Genomic DNA, 23,246 nt, shown 5'->3' with positions numbered 1-23,246 from the left:
CACTACCTGTCATCTTTTCTCTTAGAGATGCTGCATATAGTTCAAGTTGTGCATTGCACAACCCTAGGGCATGCGAGTTCCAATGTAGTCATCATAGATGGGTACATTTATTATGCCAATTTGTAATAGGTAGAAGTAAAAGAATCTTGGGGAAGGAGAGTCTTTTTCTAATTTGCCCGAAGGTGTTCAATAGGCTAAGGATGGCCCTGCCTCCCCATTTATCTTTCTGTCTTAGATTCTTTGGAGCATGGCAAGAATCTGGGGTGCGGGGAAGTAGGTACCCCAAACTTAGACTCTAAAACTTGACTTGTCCATCTCCCCACAGGTGGGTGCATCTCTGTTTGCCAGCAATGTTGGAAGTGGACATTTCATTGGCCTCGCAGGGTCAGGTGCTGCTACAGGCATTTCTGTAGCTGCTTATGAGTTTAATGTGAGTATTTTACTCAGGACATAGACACCCCAGACCTCATTTAATAGGTACACCCTGGGGGAAAGAGTGCATACCTTGCACTTTAAAAACTGGTATGGTGCTTTATGAAAAACAAACAAACAAAGAGGAAGCTTCAAGGGACATCTTGTTAAACAAGACTCAGTCTGCAAGTCTTAGGTTTCCCTGTGCTTACTTGATGGGGTCCACAGGCTGTGACCCCAACAAACAGGGCTGCGGAGAAGAGGGCACAGAATTCCTTAGTTGTTGATTCAGAAGATAAAAGTACTGTGGGTCTGTATAAGTTAGTTGTCAACTAACCGTCATAAAAATTATATGGCTCCATGGTTCTTTTCTTTTTTATTGCCCCGTAGATACCTAAGAGAGAAGATGCAGTCTCCCGTGTAGCAGGGCTCATTCAGGATATGATTTTCACCAGGGGGAGGGTAGGATGCATAGAGAAATAATGATCTCCATCTTCATAACAATTAGCAAGTGCTTACTCTATGCCAGGTGCAAACTTAAATACTTTTGTACATTATCATTTTATGGAATTCAATTCCAGACTAGAACCAGACTCCTTGGGTTCACATCCTGACTCCAACACTTACAAGCTGTGTGACTCCAGGCAAGTTGCTCAACCTCCCTGAGCCCCCAGTTCCTCATATATAAAAGAAAAATAATAATGATCTAGTGCTTGTAAAGGTGGCAAAGCAAGGCTTGGCCTATAGTAAGTCCTTAGTAAATATCATCTCCTGGATTCCTCACAACAATCCTCCATGAGACAGGTGAGGAGAATGAGTCTCAGAGACCTGTGCACACTTTCCCAGCATCACCAAATACTCATTGGAATGGCCCATCTTCAGGCCCAGGCTTGTCTGACCTCACAGCCTATGTTTTAATCATGGCCCCAGGCACAGCTGGATGAAAGAGGATGATATGGGAAATTTAAGATAGAGAGCTGCAAGGAGTTGCAAAGGACTTCTATCCCCACCCTTCCCTACTCAATCCCTGTCTCCCCATTTGACAAATGGAAATAAGTAGGAAAGGCCCAGGGAGGGTGGGACACTCAACAAGGAAGAGATGGAGCCAGAGGCAGAGTCCAGGCCAGGCTGTCTCAGGGTGCAGAGGGAAATCCAAATAGGCATCCTGATGTGACAGGGAGCTGAGAGCCTCACTGTGTTTTTTTTGCAGGGCTTGTTTTCTGTGCTGATGCTGTCCTGGATCTTCCTCCCTATCTATATCGCTGGTCGGGTGAGTCTGCGGGGAATGGGAGACCCTTTGGGAAGGTAAACCCTGCTTCCCTCCTTCCCGCAGTTTTCCCTCTCTTCCCCCCATGAATCTCCATTAGACAGCCACCCATTGCTCCCAGCACTGAGGGGTGATGCATGAACAAGACAATTAGGAACCCAGTCCTGAACAGCTCTTTAGAGATCAGCAGTGAAGATACACACTGGAGGCTTTTCAGAGGCTGGAAGAAACGTGGGCTCACACTTCTTCTTTTCATGCCAAATCACAAAGACAAAACGCATGGTCTCTTTTTAAACATTTAACCCTTGTGGTAATTTGGAGCTGTATATATGCTCCAGAAAATCATGTTCTTAAAGTGAATCTATTCCTGTGAGTATAAAACTATTGCCACTAGGACCCTTTGATGAAGTTACTTCAGTTAAGGCATGACCCAGGGTGGTTCTTGGCCCTCCTCCCGGGGTCCTTTATAAGTGGGATGAATACAGAAAGAGAGGGAGAGAGAACCACAGAAGCAAGAAGCTGAAAGCAACAAAACCCAGAAGAGACCAGCAGACATTGCCCTGTGCCTTTTCCATGTGACAGAGGAGCCAAGGACACCAGCAGCCGGTCTTCAGGAAGTATCGCTTTAATGATGCCTTGATTTGGATGTGCTCATGACTTCAAAACTGTGAGCCTGTAAGCTAATAAATTCCTGTAATTAAAGCCAACCCATCTCATGGAATCTGCTTTGGGCAGTTTAGCAAACTAAAACCACCCATTGCATGCCAAAGCTTTTTACTATATATACGATTCAATGATCTTTTTTCTTTCTTTGTACACAAAACTAGGACAATATTTTTGACTAATGTGAAGTGTCATTTGTATTGCTTTAGACTTTTTTTTTAAAAAAAATAGATTAAAAATAATTTATGATCTTACTGAGAGTTTTGTGTCACCCATGCTCTCTAGATTTACTTTCATTCTACCACACACGACAAGATCATACTTTATCGCCGTACTATTCAGAAAGCAATCACTTATTTTAATTTTCTATCAGGAAAATTTTCAAAAATTTCACAAAGTAGAAAAAAACTAAATAATTATCAGTGATATCATTTTAAAAAATTACTTCCTAGAGTGCCACAGTAGTGCAGTTCTGTGTAGAAGGCAGTGATGTGTAGATAAGTAACTTCATTTGCAGATAATACTAAAGGCCTTCCGTAAGTCCTCGAGGGACCTGATGTTGCCCACTCCACCTGTGACTCACTCCCACACAGGCAAATATCTGGGGCATAGCGAGTATCAGATATTTGTACTGGGACAAGTATCTGTATAGGGAGTGGATTCCTGGGTCCAAGTATCAATATATATATTTATTGAGCACCTACTATGGGAAGGAGAAAGGGATGGTGGAGATGCAGGTTAGTTTGTAGCTGGGGTTGATGGAAGTTCTTAGTTTTCCATTCTCTCTGGCAAGCAGAAAATAATACCACCAGCTGAGAGTAAGGAAGAAACTCTCATGAGCTCAAGATTTGGAAGAAGCACAAAGATTTGAAATGGTTACTGTAGTTGCTTGTGATAGAAAACATGGGAACAACCAAAACGTCCATCAATAGAGGCCTGTTGATGCTCTATTCCATGCTATGGAATATCATGCAGCCATGAAAAAGGATGAAATGGATGGATGTGGTTGCTGTGGAAGGATCTCTGAGCTATGTTGTTGAAGAAGCAATTCCCTGGATCTAAACATTCTTTCACCAATATCTTCAAGTATTCGTAGAGATCAATCCCCTACAAGGAAGTATTGAGAAAAGACGAAATGCTACACAAGTTATTTTTACTGTGAAATAAAATAAACATGTGGAAAAGTACATAGAACACAAATGGGCAGGTTAATAAGTTATTGTGACATGAAAGGTTAAGAAATAAAGGATAACAGTCTCCCCTCAAAGACCTTTAGCAGATAATAGCCCCTTCCCTTTTTCCTGACTTTCCTAGTGCTAACTTCCTGGCTTTTCTTTACAGTTTTAATTATTCATGCCTAAACAATGTAGTTTAATTTCCCTGTTTTGGAACTATATAAATGGAATCAGTGGTATCATATTCTCTTGTTGTATCTTGCTGGTGAGTTCATTTTCCTTCTGTGTAGTCATATGCTTATCCATTCTTTTGCTGATAGACTTTTTTTTAGTCATCTGAGTAGCTTTGTTCTTTTTTCTTTATCAGAAAAGTTATGGTTTTACAGAACAATCATACATAAAATACCGGATTCTCATATACCACCCTATTATTAACACCTTTCATTGGTAGGGACCGTTTGTTACAATTGATGGGCTATTTTTTTTCCTCAGCTACTAAAACAAATACCGTTCAATGGCTTGGCTTAACAACAGGAATGCATTGGCTCGTAATTTCAGAGGCTAGAAGGTTTCCTTCCTCCTGGGATTGCTGTCTTCTGGCTGGCTGGCAATCTTCAGGATTCCTTGGCCTTTCTGTCACATGGCAATTCACATAGCAGCATTTCTTCTATTCTGGTTCTGTTGACCTCAGATTCTGGCTGCTCCCCATAATTTCTTCTGTGCCCACTCTCCTCTGCTTATAAGGACATCAGCTATATTGGATTAAGCTCTACTATTTTTCAGTTTAGGCACACCATAACTTTTTATACAATTGCTATAATTTTTCTGGCAATTTGGATTTCATCTTTGGGGAAGTAATTTGTTCAGGACTTTTGCCCATTTTTCTATGAAGTTATAGGTTTTATTCTTATTGATCTGTAGAAGTTCTTCATATATATTCTGGAAACAAACCCTTAGGGTGGATATATGTGATGCAAATGTCTTTTTTCTACTCTGTGGCTTACCTCTCATTTTCTTAATGTTGCTTTTTGATAAACAGAAGGTCTGAGGTTTTTTTTCTTTTTGCAAAATTGTTTATTTTAGTAACAAACATATAACTTAAAATTTCCCCTTTTAATCACATTTAGATATAGAGATATATAATTCAGTAATGTTAACTACATTCACAGTGTGGTGCTACCATCACCATCATCATCCATTACCAAAAGTTTTCCACCGCCCCTAACAAATTTTGTATCAATTAAGCATTAATTTTCCATCCTCCCTGGCCCCTGGTAAATTGTCTTCTAGTTTCTAACTCTATGGATTTGCTTATTTAAATTATTTCTTATCTGTGAGATCCTACAAATATTTGTCCTTTTGTGTCTGACTTCTTTCACTCAACATAATGTCTTCAAGATTCGTCCGTGCTGTTGCACGTATCAGAACTTTGTTCCTTTTCATGGTTGTGTAACACTCCATTGCATGTATATAAAAGATCTAAATTTTAATGTAATTATATTTATAAACTTTTCCTTAATGGCTACTGCCTTTTAGTCTTCCTTAAAAATCTTTTCCTACTCTGAGGTCATGAAGCTATTATCCTATATTATTTTCTAGATCCTTTCCTATTTAGAATTGATTTTTGTCTATCATGTTTTGAGGCTAGGCTAATACTGATACTAACCACCTAAAAATTATAGACCAATTTTCCTTATGAATATGGATTTTTAATCTTAATAAATTGAACTCAATATTGTGTTAAAGGATGCTTCACCATTGTTAAGAGAGGGCTAATCCCGCAGCTTAATATTAGGTAATCTATTTCCCATTTTTTAAAAATCACACCCCTATGTTAGAAAAGCCATTTAACTGTGACTAGGTAAAGCATTTTATTTATCATAATTTCAAGAGAGGGATATAGTAGACTAAATATAATAAGAAAACTTCTCACTAGACACCAGTAGCAACCCACTCAGTTGTGACAACCAAAAATGTCGCCAGACATTGCCAAACAATTCCTGGTTGGTAAAATCACCTTCAGTTTAGAATTACTGCATTATACTGCCTGTTTCTCCCGTTAGACTATAAGCAGGAGGACAGGGATAATTTCAGTTTCTGGAATACTGCTTGGAACATGGTAACTTACAATGTACAGTTCCAAGGCCATGAAAACATCAAGGCGTCAACAGGGTGATACCTGGACTCTGAATACAGGCTACTGGCATCTGGGACACGTCCGTCACATGGCAGGCACATGGCCTGGTCTGCTGGTCCTTCTCTCCAGGTTTCATTGCTTTTAGCTTCTGGTTCCAGTGTCTTCCTCTTTGAGCTTCTGTGGGGCCTCTCTCAACTTCTCTGGGGGCTTTTCTCTATGAATTTCTCTTAATTTCATCTCTTTGCTCCTCTGAGCTCTCTAGGCTTTTTCTGTGTCTTATCCTCTTATAAAGGTCTCCAGTACGGCAATTAAGACCCACTGGGGGCAACTCCTCAACTGAAATAACGTAATCAAAGACCTCACTTACAATAGGTCTGCAGCCTCAGGAATGGATTAAAAGAACGTGGCCTTTTCTGGACTCCATAATAGCTTCAAACCACCATGATGGGATGGAAAGGACACAGATGCTGAGCTCCCCTTCCTTTCCTCCACTACCAGGAGATAAGGACTGGGTGAGAAGTGAGGAGCCTCCATCAGGGAGGGCCTAGGGGAAAGGACCATAAGTCCTTGGTTTAGAGTGTAACTTGGGGAGTACTGTGGGTTTGATACAGATTATTTTCTATTTTTTTATTTTTTCATGGGCAGGCACGAGCCCAGGTCTCTGGCATGGCAGGCGAGAACCCTGACACTGCACCACCATCGCCCTCTCTTTTATTTTTATCATAGAATTGGGTCATCTCTTAAATAGCTTCAACATTCCACTTAAGGGGCAGAGACCCATAAGAGATTGAAAGGTCTTTAGTGCAGTGTGCTAATGAAACCATCACTTCTCTTTTCCTCTCTCTCTCTCTGAACCTTGCTTGCTGGCAAATTGCCTTTTCACTGCTTTGTAACAAACTGCCCAGGCCCCTGCCTCCCATCTGTCAGCTAGCTTCACATTTCTATCCAGAGTCTGATTTCTAGATACCAGTGCTGCTTGCTGTCTGATGACTTTCATCCCTCCCTCGTTTCTTAGCTCATTCGAAACTTCCTGGGTGTAGAGGCTGAGGGCAGCTCATGTGACACTCTCTGCACTGAAATGAAGGTCAGTTGATAACAAAGACTGCCAGCCAAGCCCCAAACAAAGAGCAGCAGGCAGCTATCATTCACAAATAAGATGACGCATCCAGTCTGCACAGTGCTGTTCTTGGTACTTTTGTCTGAATGGACTGAAGCTCTCACCCGCTCTCGCTCATTAGCTTTTCCATACCATCCCCAAGAATGCTTGGCATGTTCAGTAGGGTTTGATTGGATCTGTCTGTGTGTTATTTCCGACTAGAGTGTCAGAGTTCAGCACAATGTTTTTCTGGAAAATTCCTACTGTATTTGCCTTGCAGGAAATCAGAAGGTGGAGGCAAGACTTTAATGAGTGGCCAGGATCCAAAATTGCCCTTTTTCAGGAGAGAGAGGTTGAGAAGCTTTTTTCACCCTATTTAAAATGTGCATTTGTTCCTGGTTTCCATTTTTCCTCAGGGTTTTATTATGAAAAATTTCCAGACATATACTGAAGTTGAAATAATTTCAAAACAAACACTCCTATAACCAGCAACCAGAGTCTACCATCAACATTAGACTATTTTTATAGCAAGGTTAACCATCTAGTCTCTCCCAACTTCCCCTCTCAAATTCTTAAACGATTGCCAGATTCTCCTGCCTCCACAGCCTGACTTTGGAACAGTTTATCATTCATTAGCTCATTCCAGGTATCTATCAGTCTCCTTCCTGGGTTAGACTTGGGTATATCTTATTTTCAGCAGCAACAGCCTGGAGGAGGGGCTGCAAAGATTTCTGCAAATATCTTCATTACTCTGTCATCCACATCTAAAGTTAGTTTGTTAGTCCTGGAGTCAAGATGTGTCATTGTCTCAACTCCAAATCGGGGACAAGGGGCTTGGGGGGTCAGGAGATTCTCTGCTTGGGAAAAGGTGTGCCAAACCTCTAGAAAAATGCAGCCCCCAAATTGGTTCTCAGCAGCATGGCTCAGCCCCTGGAGTGCCCAGTCCAGGCAAACAGAGGTAAAGGAGATCTTAATGCCATCTCCTCCATTCAGAGGACTTTAGATGTTAGACAGACATGGGGCCAGCTACCCTGAGTCACATGGTGAAGTTATTCCCTTTTCCACTGTCTTTCAGTTTTTTTATGAACTCAGCTGGGGTCCATAACAGCTTCAAACTACCACAGATGGCACGGAGAGTACACAGATGCTGAGCTCCCCTCCCCTTCTTCCACACCAGGAGATGAGAAGTGTGTGAATGAGTGAGGGGTCTTCATCAGGGAGAGCCTCAGGGGAGAGGACCATAATCTCCAAGGACAGCTTGATTTGTTGCATTTATTTCCCTTTCACATTCACCTAGTCCCAACTAGAGGTTGGTGCTAACAAGCCCCACCATGGCAAGGGGAAGCTGGGAACCAGGAGTGTTTAGGAGTGTAATTTGTATGTGCTGGTACACCTTTAATACCTCTCCAACAGCTCTTCAACAGTTCTCCCCAATTTCTTTGTTTTTTTTTAAAGAAAGAATAATGAAAAGGCCCTGGGCTCAGAACTTTTGGTGTGCAACAGTAGGTTGCCAGAAAAGAATAGAAAATAAAAGAGAGAAGAGATGAGTTGTTTGTTTTATTATCCATGTATTTGTTTTTTCTGGTGCCCTTAAATTGAGGACAGGTGATCCTGATTTTCCATTTACAGTGGTGATTTAAAGTTCTCTTTTTAGATATGTTGATTTAAATAGAAATGTGAGTTTGGGTTTAAAGGAAAACATTAAGTAAATGATAATATACTGTGTGACAAAAATTTTGATGGAAATACGTAAAGATCTGGTGTTAAGAAAATATGAAGTTGGTATCTTAGTTTGCTATGCTGCTATGACAAATACCACACACTAGTTGGCTTAAACAACAATTTATTGGCTCATGATTTTAGAGGCCAGAAGACCCAAACCAAGGCATCAGTGAGAACATGCTTTCTTCCTGAAGTTTGTAGCATTCTGGTGTTGGTTCATGGCAACCTTTGGGGTTCCTGGGCTTGTGCCCTTACCTCCCCTCACAGGGGGATCTCTCTTTCCTTGTGTCTGCTCTTCCCATTTCTTCTGACTTCTGGTTTCTGGCTCCTCTTTATAAGGCCTCCAGTAATATGGATTAAGGCCCACCTAATTCAGTTGGTCCATACCTCATTAGGATCTTAGAAAGCCCTATTATAAATGATTACATACCATAATTTGATGGTACATCTTCGAGGGTCCTATTTATAAATGAGTTCATACCCAATGGAATGCAGTTTAAGATGAAGAACATGCCTTTTGTTGGAGTACATAATTCAATTTACCACAATTGGGAACATACCCCAACACAGAACCCGAATCCTCCCTGTACCACGCTTCCTCCCCCACCCCATTTTCTTCTCCATTTGCCCACCGAGAATCTCAGGGAAAACCATTTGTGCATCTGAGTTTGGGGAGGAGGTGGGAGCCGTTGATGCCCAGGAGGCCAAGCACCTGAAGTCAGCTGGGTGGTGAAAGTTCCACTCTGGCCTCCAGGTTACCACGATGCCAGAATACCTGAGAAAACGCTTTGGTGGCAACAGGATCGCCATCACCCTGGCTGTGCTCTACCTGTTTATCTACATCTTCACCAAGATCTCGGTAAGGTGCGGTCCCAGCCTGGCCATGCTCCTGCAGCATGCTGAGAAGATAACTCAGAGTCCATTGCTGGGAGTGTCCCCTCCTCAGTCTCCTCCTCTTGGGCAGGCTTCAGGGAGGTGAGGAGAACCTCTACCTGGATGGAGATGGGAGATGCAAAGGGTTAGCATGGGCAGAGGAAGTAGGGAGAAAAGGTCAGGTAAGGACACCTTCCACCTCACACGCCCTACAAAAACTTGTTTGGCAGCATCTCAGGATGATATGGGTCACTGATCAAAGCCCTTTCAACCTTGGGTGGGACCTTTATCTTCCTCTTGGGCTCAGTCAGTGATCAGCTATTAACCAGATATGCTGATGGCCGATTAAGCTTGCCCTACCCTGATCTCTGATCTGATAGAGTTCTGGAAATGGCAAAGGGTAGATACATTGCGATTCTAGGAACATGCCACTCAGCTGGCCTGACTCACACTAAGGCTATCTCTACTCCCAGTTGGGGAGAGCTTGTCCTAGGTGAGGTGTGGGGGTATAGGAGGGGACAGAGGGAATTCCATCTAATCCAAATAGTAACAACTAATTCTATGCCATCTCCAGATATGAAGGTCAAAGACACAGTTCCTTCTAGAATGCTCCCTGAGTCTGGTGGAAAGATACAGATATGGGAAAGATTTCACAGGGGATATTACATCTGCAGAGGAGTTTGCCAGCTAGAGCAAGAGGGATTGACATCCCAGACAGATGGACCTGCATAAACAAAAGCTTGGAAACACCAATGAGCATGACTTGTTTGGGAAATAGGGAGTATTTCAGAAGGCCTGGAGGCTGGGAATATGAAAAGTGTAAAGAAAAATGAGGATAGATAGGCAGGCAAATCATGAAGGGCTTGGCATGCTTGTCTTGAGGGAAATGGGGAGCCACTGAAGAGATTTAATGGGGAAGAGAAGGATGATATGATCATGACAACATTTAATAAATGATGTAATGTCGATGATGGAATGAAAAGGACCAAGAGTAGAAGCAGAAAGACTAATGAAGAGACTATTGTCTTAATAAAACCTAGGGCTTTATTAAGCTTTAACTTAATTAACTTAACTTAATTGCCCATAGGACTCCACTTTGTGACCCCCTGATCTTGGCAGAGATGGATGAAGGAAAGTTGATATATGACTCTTCGGTTTCTGGCAGAATCTGGGCTTAGGCTGACAAATCTGTTCTGCAAATGTCCATTCTCTGAACTTCTCATTATTCATTCATTCATTCATTTATCGACTTGATGTTCCTACAGGTGGACATGTATGCAGGCGCCATCTTTATTCAGCAGTCTTTGCACCTAGACCTGTACCTGGCCATAGTTGGGTTGTTAGCCATCACAGCTGTGTACACTGTTGCAGGTATGACTCAACAATGGGTAGTACTGGGAGAGCTGGTGGGGGGGGGGGCTGCACATTACTCTATCTCATCCTGGTCCATTTTTTGATGTTTCAGTACATTAAGACCATTTATTCATTACACCTCACTCCACCTACCCAGATTCATAAGATTTCTCTTGGCCATTATCCAGAAGACAAGGGTTGCTTGATGACCACAAAGGCAGAGAGCAATTTTCCATTTATTTACTCAAAAACTATTTTTTAAGGGCAAATTAAGGATGAAGATGTGCATTCACAGGCATTGCACAAAGCTAAATGATAGTTGCAATTCTGGATCCTGAGGTCTGGCATCTAGAAGAGTGGCTGACATACAGTCAGACCTCAACAAGTATATGATTTGGAATATTTACTGTCTTATCTTCTGCTTCAGCCTCAAACTTCTCTACTCCTCCTTGTTATGATATATATGTGTGTGTTATCATGATATTGTCATATACATATTCTTTTTGTGCCAGATAGCATGCTAGGAGATGGGGTACAGCAATGAACAAAATAGACAAAATCTCTACTCCTAAGTGGGGAAGGGGAGACAATGAATACAGAAATGATTAAGTCGTGTTAGGATATATTATTATAACCTGATAAGTGAAAGAAAGCAAACCAGAGTAAAGGAGATAAGGAGTAACAGGAGAAGGCATAGATTTATAAATGCTCAGGTAGGCCTCTTTAAGGTAATGTTTAAACCAGTTTTAGATGCTATGAAGGAAGTATTGAGGAGAATGTCAAGCAGAGTGAAGGATAAATATAAAGGTCCTGAGATGAGAATGTGTTTTGTTTGTTTGAGGAATAGCCAGGGGGTGAAGGCGGCTGTAGCTGAGTGATCAAGTGGTTGTGGGGTTGTGTTCTGGTCAGCTGCAGGGGTTCCATTCACACAAACAAGAGTGAGAATTGCAGCCACCCTAATGGCAGGATAAAAGATGGGGGAGGTAGGTAGGAATCAGAGCCTCGAAAGAAATAAACTCTGAGTCTGGATTTTGTTGCAAGTGTCATGGGATGCCATTGGAGGCTCTAAACAGGAAAGTGACAAAATTTAACATGCAAAGTCTCCTGATACCGAGCAATCTTGGCTGAGTTCTCTTACTAATAGAAGCCACGTGTCTAGAGCATGCAGAAAAGGGAAGGGTGGTCGCAATAGTTAATTTATCTAGTGTTTCCTTATATGGGGTCCATCTCCCCCATTAAACGGTAAGTTCCATGAAGGCAGGGATCATGCTGTTTTGTTTGCCTCTGTTTCCCTACCACCTAAAACCACTAAGGTGTTCACCTGGTATTTAGTGAATGATTGAATCAAATACTCAACACTGCGCCTGGTACATGATAAATGCTCAATAACTGTTAGTATAGAAATGATGGAGGGCTTAAGTGATACCAAATGTCAAGATCTCACACACTCAGGCTGACCAAATGTATGAGAGGACAGGAGAGGAATGGGAGTGGAATCTAGGCCAGGTCTCTTCCCATTTTGAAAGGGCCGAAGTCATACTCCTACGGGCAAGGAGGAATCATAGGAGCACACCCATCCATGGGAATTTAAAAAAAAATTATTTTTTTAATTGGGGTATTTGCAGGTCAAGAGAAAAACTATGCAGTAAATAGAGTTCCCCACCCCTACCACATGGTTTTTCCTGTTATGTTGCATTAATGGGGTACCTTTGTTGCAAGTATCACAATTATATTCTTAACCATAATCTATAGTTTATATTAGTGTTCAGTCTTTGAATACCATTAGTTTGGTGGGCTTTTAAAGTTTTTATTCTGGTAACCTATACAGAACCTAAAATTTCCTGCTTCAGCCACTTTCAACTATGCAGTTCATTGCTGTTAATTGCATTCGCAGTGTTGTGCTACCGTTACCACTATCCATCACTCCAAACAGAGACTCTGAACCAATTAAACTTTAATTCCTCATCACCCACCCACCCCCATCCCTGGTCATCTGTATTCTAATTTCTGCAGTGATTGTGCCCACTAAACGCCTTCATATCAGATACGTAGACCTTCTCCTTAGGAAAGGAGGAAGCGGGGAAGATAGAAGGGAAGACGTTGGCAAGAGCGCTCTATCAAGATGCCTATGGTTTTACTACCACTATTATCATGACAAAGATTTTCTGGGTACAAAACCAATAAGCATCTACTGAGATGGAACATGGTTACCTTGTTCATGGAGCCTACTGGGGCTCTGAAAGCCTAGTACTTACACCCTTTCTCCAATGCTAAAAATTTAAGTATTCAGAGCTTGGAGACTCTAGCCTGAGTCACTTGTTTTATCTATTTTATCTTGCTATGTAATAAACTACCACCAAATTTAGGGACTTAACAACAATGGTTTGTTATTCTGTGCAGTTCCTTGGGTTAACCAGGTGGTTGTTCAGCTCGCCTCATCTGGGCTCACTTGAGTTGTAGTCAGATGGCACCTAGAATGGCTAGAATGACTAGCAGGAATAAGATGGCCTCACTCGCATGGCTGTCATCTGGGGTCGCCTTCCATGGGAGCTGTCATCCTCCATTTGGGCTCGCCTAGGCTTCATAAAGCATGTCAGTCTCTGGGCAACAAGAGAGTAGAAACAGAAGCTGCAGGGCCTCTTGAGTCCCAGGCTTGGAGTTGTACATCATTTCCACCACTTTCTATGGGTCAAAGTAAGTCCTGGCCAAGCCTATATTCAAGAGGTAGAGAAATAAACTTCACCTCAACATGGAAGGGATGGCAAAGTCATGTTGCAAAATGGGCATGCAGAAAGAGAGGAGTTATTATGGCCACCATTGCAAACAGCCAACGCTAAGAAATCTCCTCTGTCAGGTCTTAACCTTCCAGGTTCTCTCTGCTTCCCTTTGTTACCTATAGTAACTCCTCCCCCTCAGGTACCTGACCCTCACCTCAGTGCTTATCCCACCCCTTCCAGGTGGCCTGGCCGCTGTGATCTACACAGATGCACTGCAGACTCTGATCATGCTTGTAGGAGCATTCATCCTCATGGGTTACAGTAAGTGGGGTCCCAGAGTCGCTTTGGTGGGTGACAGCACCTCTCTCAAGCAAGGCCCTCTGCTGGCATCACTGATCAGCAAACCCAGCTGTCAAGATGCATACAATGTGAGGGGTTGCTGTCAAAAGGTGCTTTGCTTGATGCCTGTTTATTTTAGTTACAAGAGAATTGTGCTTATCATGAAAACGTGCTCTTTTTAAGTAAAAATTAATAACTCCTTTTATAGTAAAAGGAGGAGAAAGGATTGCAGTTATTGAAGACAGAGTGGGAGTAGGAAATCATCTTTGGAATAGCATAGTAATATCGCTGCAGGCAATATTCAATGATAAATGAATCATGTCAGAGAAAGTTTATGGGGCAATAAGATATTTGCATAGTCTCAAAGTATCTTACCTCAAAAACTTATTAATTACAAAGGGAGAAACCATCACTTCCCAGTAGAGAAACCTGGCAGACACTACCATAAGTAAGTATCCAGGGTAAAAATATCATAAGATATGTTCATATCCTGTGCTTCCTGATGTGATGCATTAAGAAAAAGGCAGTATTCCTTCTGTGCCATTCTTGCCAAAAATACATAATCTTACTCTAATCGTGAGAAACATTAGACAAATACAAATTGAGGGACACTTTACAAAATACTTGGCCAGTATTCTTTAAAAATCAAGGAAAGACTAAAGAATTGTCATAGATTGGAGGAAACAAAGGAAACTCAACAAACAGATGCAAAGTAGGCTCCTGAATAGATACCGAAAAAGAAAAAGAACATCAGTGGTGAATATGAATAATCTATAGTATAGTCAGTAGTATTGTTCCAATGTTAATTTCTTAGTTTTGATCATTGTCATATGGTTATTAAGATGATGACAATAGGGCAAGCTTGGCGAAGGGTACATAAGAGCGCTCTGTACTATTTTTATCACTCTTCTGCAGGTCTAAAATGATCTCAAAACAAAAAGTTGAGAGCATAATAACTTTATTAAAACACATGCGATCCAGATGTGTTATCTCATTTAATGCTCATAACAGCACTATGGTATTGGTATGATTGTCACCCTCATTCTTAGATGAGAAAACTAAGGCACCAACTGCTAAACAACTTGCCCAAGGTTGCATAGCTAATAAATGGCAAAGCCAGGATTCAAACCCAGGCAGACTGACTTCAGCCCTCATACTCTTTACCGTCGTTATTGCGAGGAAATGATCATGATGAGATAACCTAGTAATAACCTTTCTGGGGAGAGTCCAGGAGAAGGGATCAAGGAATACAGGCAGATATTTTACTTTAACATTGTACTTTTCTGCACAGTTTGAAATTTGTGCATGTGTGACTTTTGTCTTCCCAATGTAAATTCAAAGGAATAATCAATGGAAAAAATAATTTCATGTCACAACATGAACAGCAACAAAAATTGCTTATAATTGAGTTGAACAAGAAACGTTATGGACCCTTATGAAGAAGAAAATTTTGCTGAAGGAAATAAAGCTGAGAGCTCAATCGGCGGACCCAGAGTGATGAGATGTGGACCTTTATGCCGTCAGCAAGCTTCAGGACCTCTCTGTGTCTCTGATGAGAGGTGGTAAAGCATAGAGGTTACCAGGACAGGTGTCGGATCCAGATAATAATTGCATTCTGATTTCTACAAGTTTCCTGCCATACAGGACAGCAAGTGGTTAAGAAGACGTGGTCTTACTAGCTGGGTGACCATAGGCAAGTAATTTCTCTATTCGCTAGTTCTCACAGAATAAAATTCTACCTCAAGGAATGTCGCGAGAATTAAATGAGTTAATGTAAATAAAGCACTTGGACCCAATCTCAGCTTAGATTAAGTGTTCATTAAATATTATCTTTAAAAATACAAGGATGGGCAGCTGGCGGGCCGCGGTGGCTCAGCGGGCAAGAGTGCTTGCCTGCCGTGCCGGAGGACCCCGGTTCGATTCCCGGCCCCAGCCCATGTAAAAAACAAACAAACAAACAAAATATAATAAAAACAAGAAAATGTTTAAAAATGTTTCCCTTTCTTCCTCCCTTCCTTCCTTCTCTGTCTTTCCTTAAAAAAAAAAAAAAAAAAATACAAGGAGACAAAAGTTGAAAGCTATTCAGATCAACTGATACCAGCTAGAAATCTGAGAAGTGATTTTGATGCCATCCAAGTGAAAAGAATGAGTCCCATAGAAAACCATATGCTGGCAAAACCTGAATCTAGCTAATTGTCCATTCAGTAAGCCTTTTAAAGAATATGTCCATTTATTTTAAATTGTAAAAGTTACTGGGATGAATTCATGTGTAATATTCTCTTAATCTTTTAATGTTGAGGGATCTGTAGTGATGTTCCATCTCTAACTCCTGATAATGTTAATGTGTGTCTCCTCTGTTTTCCTTGGCAGGTCTGGCTAGAGGTTTATCAGTTTTATTGATTGCTTCAAAGGACCATCTTTTGTGTTCATTGATTTCCTGTATTGCTTTTCTGTTTTTAAATTTCATTCACTTATACTCTTTATAACTTATTTCTTTCAGCTTGCTTCGGAGTTAATTTGCTCTTTTTTTCTAGTATTTTGAAACGGAAGACTATATAATTAATTTGAGGCCTTTCTTTTATATATATATATTTCACTCTATGCACTATTTTGATGCATCCTACAACATTTGATATGATATGTTCTTTTTCATTCAACTGAAAATATTTTCTAATTTTCCTTTGTGACTTCTCTTATCTGTGGGCTATTTAAAAACTGTTGTTTAGTTTCCAAATAAATGTAGATATATTTCTATCAGTTTTTAGTTTAATTTCAATATGGCCAAAAACACATTTTGCATACTTTTGTGTCTTTTAAATTTGTTGAAGCTTGTTTAATGGCCCGGAATATTGTCTATCTTAATGAATGTTCAGTGTGTCCTACCAAAAAAAATGCATTCTGCTGATGTTGGGTTTAGTGTTTTTATAAATATCGCTTAGGTCAAATTGATTGAGAGTGTTATTCATTTCTTCTATATTTTTACTGATATTTTTGGTCTATTTTTTCTAACAATTACTAAAAGAGGGAGCTGAAGTCTCCAACTGTAATTGTTGATTTATATATGTTTCCTTTAGTTCTATCGGTTTTTGCATCATCAGTTTTTGGTGTATGTTAAGTGAATACATATTTAGGATTGTGATATATTCTTGGTGAATTGATTCCTTTATCATTTTTCAAGATCCTTCATTAAACGTGGCAATTTTCCTTGTTCTACAGTATACTTTGTCTGATAGGAATACAACCACTCCAGCTTTCTCTTGATTAGTGTTTGCAAGGCATATTTTTTCCATCTTTTAACCTATCTATACCTTTACAGTAAATGTGGGATTCTTACAGATATCATACAATTAGGCCTTGCTTTTCATCCAATCTGACAATCTCTTTCACTTTGTGGTTTTTAGAATATTTACATTTTATGTAATTATTTATAGGGTTGGATTAAAATCTATCATCTTAGTACTTGTTTTCTATATGTTTCATTCACACGATAGTTCAATTATTCTTCATTCAAACATTATTTTAGGCCTGGGCAGTTGTCCTTCCCTGGAACCAGCCATGACAGGATCTCTTTCCCTGTTCTTTTGTGCTAGTTCCTTAAGATTATGTGCCAGTGGGAAGCCAGAAGCTGCTGCTTTCGAGTCCAAAACCTAGGCCATATCCTTCCTCCTTCCTCAGAAATCCACCCAACCCCAAAATATGAAACAGAGAAACAAGAAACCAATCAACAACAACAACAAAAAGAACAAGAGAAAAGCAGTAGGCTAAAAAGGGAGCAGAAAATAAAGCAGTTTGTTGAACCTGGTCTCCTTGATTCGTTGGAGTAGAAGTAGGCAGAATAGTAGCCTTCCAAGATGTCCACATCCTAAACCCTAGAAACTGTGAATATGTTAGCTAACATGATGTGATCCACGTTAAGGACTTTGTGATGAGGAGATTATCCTGGATTGTCAAAGCGGCCCAATCTAATCCATGGATCTGTAAAAGAGGAAAACCTTTGCCAGCTTCAGTCAGGCAGAAGGAGATGCAACTACAGCAAAAAGGCACAGAAGGATCCAATAGTGCTGACTTTGAAGATGGAGGCAAGGAGTCCTGAGTCAAGGAATGTAGGTGGCCTCTAGAAGCCAAAAAAGATAAGGCTACAGATTTTCCTCATGGCTGCCAAAAAGGAATGCAGCCCTGCCAACACCCAGTGAGACTCATGTTCAACCTCTGACCTTCAGAACTATAAGATAATAAATTTGTATTGTTTAAGAAAAAAATTATTTTACAATATACCTTTAATTAATCACAGTCTACCTGAATAATACTATATTGCTTCATGTATAGTTTAAGAAATTTATAATATTACACTCCCAGATCCTCCCTCCCATCTTTTGTGCTATTGCTAGCATACATTTTACTTTTATGTTTGCTACAAACCCCAATATATTGCTACTAGTTTTGCTTTAGACAATTTGCTTCTTTCTTTGCATGGGCAGGCACCGGCATCAAACCCAGGTCTCCAGCATGGCAGGTGATAGCTCTGCCTGATGAGCCACCATGGCCCGCCCTAGACAATGACCTTTTAAAGTGATTTAAAAGAAGAAAAAAGTCTTCTATATTCATTTAAACTATTTCTGGAGCTCTTCATTTCTATATATAGAAATGAATATATATAGATATGAATATATAAATATAGATTTTCATTTCTAGATGTAGGTCTTCTGGTAATGAATTCTCTAAACTTTTGTCTGAAAACACCTGTATTTTTGAAAAACACTTTCACTGAGTATAATATTCTTAGTAGATATGTTCTTTTAGCTCTTTCAAGATTTTATTCCAATGTTTTAAGGATTGACTGTATTTTGAGAAGTCTGCTGTAATTTCTCTCTTTGTTCTTTTGTGTGTATGTGGGTTCTCACCTCTCACCCCTCACCTACTTTGGCTACCTTCAAGATTTTTTAATCTCCTTCTGTTTGGTTTTCAGAAGATTTGATATGATATATCTAGGTAGAGGATATATTTTTGCTATCTAGGATTCTCTGAGCTGTTGGGGATTGTCTTCCATAATTTGGGGGTAATTGTGGGCCATTATTTTTTCTAATTTTTATTCTTCCCTGTTTTCTCTATCTCTTCCATTTCTGGGATTTCAGTTATGCATACACATGTGTCGGACCAGTTGATATTGTCCCACAGCTCTCTTTTTCCTTTGTATTTCAGTTTGGGTTATTTCTATCAATCTATCTTCAATTTCACTAATTTTTCCCTTGTCTGTGTTGAATCTACTAACGAGCTCATTGAAGGCTTTTGCCTCATGTGTCTTTTTTTTGTAGTATTTTCATTAGAATCTTTCTTATAGTTTCTCTCTGCTGAAATTGTGATCTGTTCATGAAGCTGTCCAGTTTTTCAATAGAGCCTTTAACCTATTAATCATAGTTTAAAAATTCCACGTCTGATAGTTCCAGCATCTGGGTCATCTCTATTTCTTTGCCTCCTGACAGTCATTTTTTCTTGTTTTTTATGTGTCAGGATGATTTTTTTTTAATGTTGAATATAATATGTGGGATGGTAGAGATTAAGGTAAATTGTATTTATGTCTGGAAATGGTCATGCCTCTTCTTATAGGTGGGGGATTTGAGTCAATCTGGTCAGGAGTTGAACTGGGTTTAAATTTTTTATTGCTCTGGTTGCCTTCAATGCATGATCAACTTCAAATTCTTCTAGCATTACCTTGTGCTCAGGATGAGGCCTGATGTTCCAGAGGGTTTTTTCAGTGTTCATGCTTCCAGCAATAGCTTTTGACCATCCCTGTCTACCTATAACTCAGATAAGGTTTCTATCCGTTCTTGTCCATCTCTCAGCAGTAGGTTGGTGTTGCTTGTTCCCCAGTGCTGGCTATCCTGTTGCTGGGTCACAGGAAGGGTACTCTGTTGTCCTGATCCTGCCTCAGCTTTGGGTAGGCCTTTTGTCCCTGTGTTTTGAGGATGGGGATTTCTCAGAGATCCTGTCCCTCTCCTAGCAGTAGGAAACTAATGGTCTGGGCCCAGGGCTCACCACATTTTAAGCAAAGCCAATGAAAATCCCCAGGTAGAAGCATTATAAAAATGTTTTGAAATGCAAGGATAATAAAAATACTAAAGAATACAGACAGGGAAAAAGTGATGAACTAAAAAAGATTAAAAAACAAACCACTACCCATGCCAAAAAAACCATGGGTGGGCCATGGTGGCTCAGCAGGAAAAGTTCTCACCTGCCATGCCAGAGACCCGGGTTCGATTCCTGGTGCCTGCCCGTGCAAAACAAAACAAAACAAAAATAACTACCTCATTCTTCTCTTCTATAACATTAAAATCCCAGAAAACTGTGGAGCAAGGGCCCCAGAATTTTATGGGGAAAGTTGTATCTTAGGAATCAGATACCCAGCCAACTTGTTTATGTGCCTGAGTTTCAGAAGTATTCCTGAATATGTAAGGATTGGATAAAGATAGGACCCAAGTACCCATCTTGAAGATTTAAACAAGAGAGAAATGAAATGAAATTAAGAGCTGATACTGTGATTTAAAATAAATGGTGGTAAACATTGATCCAGTAAAAATAGTTAATAATAAATTGTTATCAATCTGGTTAAAAACAATGCAAATGTTATATATTTTTCCTTAAAAAGTATAGCAACCTAGTAAAAATTATCTGGGTCTAAACCCCCATGTTTTAAGAAAAACTGAAAAGTATTGGGAGAGATGGTGTGTTAGATTTTCCCATCAAATAGGAAAGACTCAAATGTTATGAAGAAGAAATACCAAAGTCCAAACAGACATTTATATAATTCCTATCTTTTATGTCTGAAATATGTGTGTGTGTTTCTTTCTTGAAAGGAAATAACAAGAAATCACAACCTAAGGGAGAGAATAAAATGGAATGTAAAGTAAGAGTAAACATATAAGTTATTACGATACAAGTAAATGGGATAAAATTCCCTATTAAAAGGCAAGACTTCTATTAGCAATTATCAATCTGTATGGTAAGTACGTGGTTGTTTGTTCTATTCTTTTACTTGTCCATATATTGTTTATTTTCTCAATAAATTTTAAGGATTCTAATTTAGATCAAGAAAGTGCAATTTTACATTAATTGCAAGTGACATACCTAAAACAAAGAATAAGGCAAAAAGTATTAAATGGAGGAAAAAGGTACTTTATATTGAAAAATAGCATATTTATAATTAAGATATTTGTATATTAAATAATATGCACCAAGATACACAAAGAAAAGTTTGTTAGAAATAGAAGAAATTGACAGGAACCAAAATAGTTATTAAAAGACCTTAACGCATGGCAGATCAAGAATCCAAAATATAAACAAGGATTTAGAAGTTATGAATCATATAAATTAAAGTTTGATACACTTTTCCTCTAGCATCCATAGAACTATCTACAAATTAATCACTGAAAAACTATTAAAAATTTGCAAAAATACAGTGTGCAAACATTGTTCAGATTTCATTATCTCACCCACTTAAAAATTAAACCCACTAGGAAAAGTGTGAATTTAAAAAAATTAATTACCTAGAAATTTTCTATGTCTCCTAAAGAGTGCTTATGTCAAAAAAGGAAATAAAAACTGCAATTATGGAGTATTTAGAAAAAATGATGAGATTATTATATTTCATGCTTAATAGATGGTATAAAAAGTTATACTCCTATAAAAACATTTATATCCATAAATATAAAATTCCAATTTAGTGAATTAATAAAGAGAAAGTTACAGAATGGATTACTCCAATATTTATTTCCTTGAAAGCAGCCACACAAACTTTGAAAATACAGTGGCAAATTGAATCAAAGAAAAGGGATTAAAACAAGGTAGCCTATGAAATTTCAAATACAGTCAAGAGGGCATTCTGGAGGTTATGCTTAAACAAGCTTCAGCTAAATACTAAATACTAAATACTACAAATTGCACAGTATGCCAAGACCCAACCAACAGTATTCCTGAAAACCGTAAAGAAAACCCAGGGCTCTAAGACTCTATAAAAAGTTTACTTACTAAGTTTATTTTTCAGAAACTTAAAACCTCCAGATTGTTCCTATGCTAAATAATCCTGGAAACTTAGAAGTACCAGTCATTTCCAGAACATCAACCAGTTCATTCCCCTCCCCCATAATATGACACCCATTTCAAACATAAAAACGTTAGAATGGTCACTGCTCAAATATCCCTGAAGATTGAGACAATGATCAAATGAGAAGGACGAGTTGTAGCAGAGAAGTTAGGATTTAACAAAGGATTATGGCTACTGAATCATTATATAGATATTTCTTTTTAGTTTCTGGTATATTAGAATAACCAGAAGGAAATACCTGAAATTGTGGAACTGTAACCCATACATCCTGTACTCTGAAATTTTCTCTATAACTGCTTGTTAAAGTGTATTTTGAAATTTATTACTTTTCTAGATATATACTAAATTTCACAATTAAAAAATGTTAAGAAAAAAAAAAGAATTATAATGGGGAAAATAAACCAAAATGAAAAAACAAGGTAGCCTAAGTAGGAATATGAAAGGGAACAAAACAGACACACAGAGAAAAATAATTTAGTTTTAAGAATACAGTATGCATAGCTGTGATGGTTCGGTTCCGGTGTCATCTTGGCCAAGTGATGATGCCAAATTGTCTGGTCAGGCAAGTGCTGGCCTGATCGTTGCTGCAAGGATATTTCGTGGCTGGTTGATAAACCAGAAGGCTGGTGTATTAAATCATCAGTCAGTTGATTGCTATTGTGGCTGATTACATCTGTGATCAACTAAGGCCTGTCTCCTACAAGGAGATAATCCAATCCATTGAAGACTTTTAAGGAAGAAGAGAGAATTTTTCACTGCTTCTTCAGCCAGTGAACCTCTCCTGTGAAGTTTTTGTAGACATTTCATCGAAACTGCCAGCTTCACAGCCTGCCCTCTGGATTTTGGACTGTTCGAGGCCCACGGTTGCATGAGACACCTGTATAAATTCAGAGATATCTCCTCTTGGTTCTTTTCCTCTAGAGAAGCCTGACTAATACAATACTTTTATGCTAATAAATATGAAAAGTCACTTGAAATCATGTAAGTTACCAAATTTGGCTCAAGAGAAATTAGGAAGTATGAAAAGTCCAATAACTGAAGAGGAAATTATAAGATTTATTTTAAAATCGCTTCAAAAGGGAACACCAAGAAACTCTAGAAACAAAGCTATTAGCATTAGGAAAGGGGTGCTATCTTGCTATTATTTAGTGAAATAAAAGATGAAATCTGTAAGATATGCACATTGGAGAGAAAGAGACAAAATCATCATTAACTGCAAATGGCATGATTGGCTACACAGAAAACACAAAAGAAAACGAAATACTGACCTAAAAAGGGACTTAATAAAGTGGCTGAAATCAGGATTAATATTAAAACCATTCACTACTCTCTCTGGAGAGTGGACTCTGAATTTCACTTGGTATCCTGGTATCTCCTCCATCCGTACATTGTGGT

General features: G+C 39.3%; 1 protein-coding gene across 3 annotated transcripts in view; it reads left to right on the top strand.

The window, feature by feature from the left end:
- The window catches only part of SLC5A11 (solute carrier family 5 member 11), a 72,858-nt gene that overhangs the window by 25,061 nt on the left and 24,551 nt on the right, over positions 1-23,246 (top strand). For 2 of the 3 annotated variants that reach the window (XM_077141501.1, XM_077141500.1), the window contains exons 4-8: positions 326-430; positions 1,622-1,681; positions 9,226-9,330; positions 10,610-10,715; positions 13,655-13,735. In XM_077141501.1, coding sequence (XP_076997616.1) covers positions 326-430; positions 1,622-1,681; positions 9,226-9,330; positions 10,610-10,715; positions 13,655-13,735 — 457 coding nt within the window. The other variant, XM_077141502.1, reaches the window with a different exon arrangement.

Source organism: Tamandua tetradactyla, chromosome 23, assembly GCF_023851605.1.
Source record: "Tamandua tetradactyla isolate mTamTet1 chromosome 23, mTamTet1.pri, whole genome shotgun sequence".
Taxonomy (NCBI): Eukaryota; Metazoa; Chordata; class Mammalia; order Pilosa; family Myrmecophagidae; genus Tamandua; species Tamandua tetradactyla.
The sequence above is the reverse complement of the archived record's forward strand: the minus strand, read 5'-3'. Positions and strand labels throughout refer to the sequence as shown.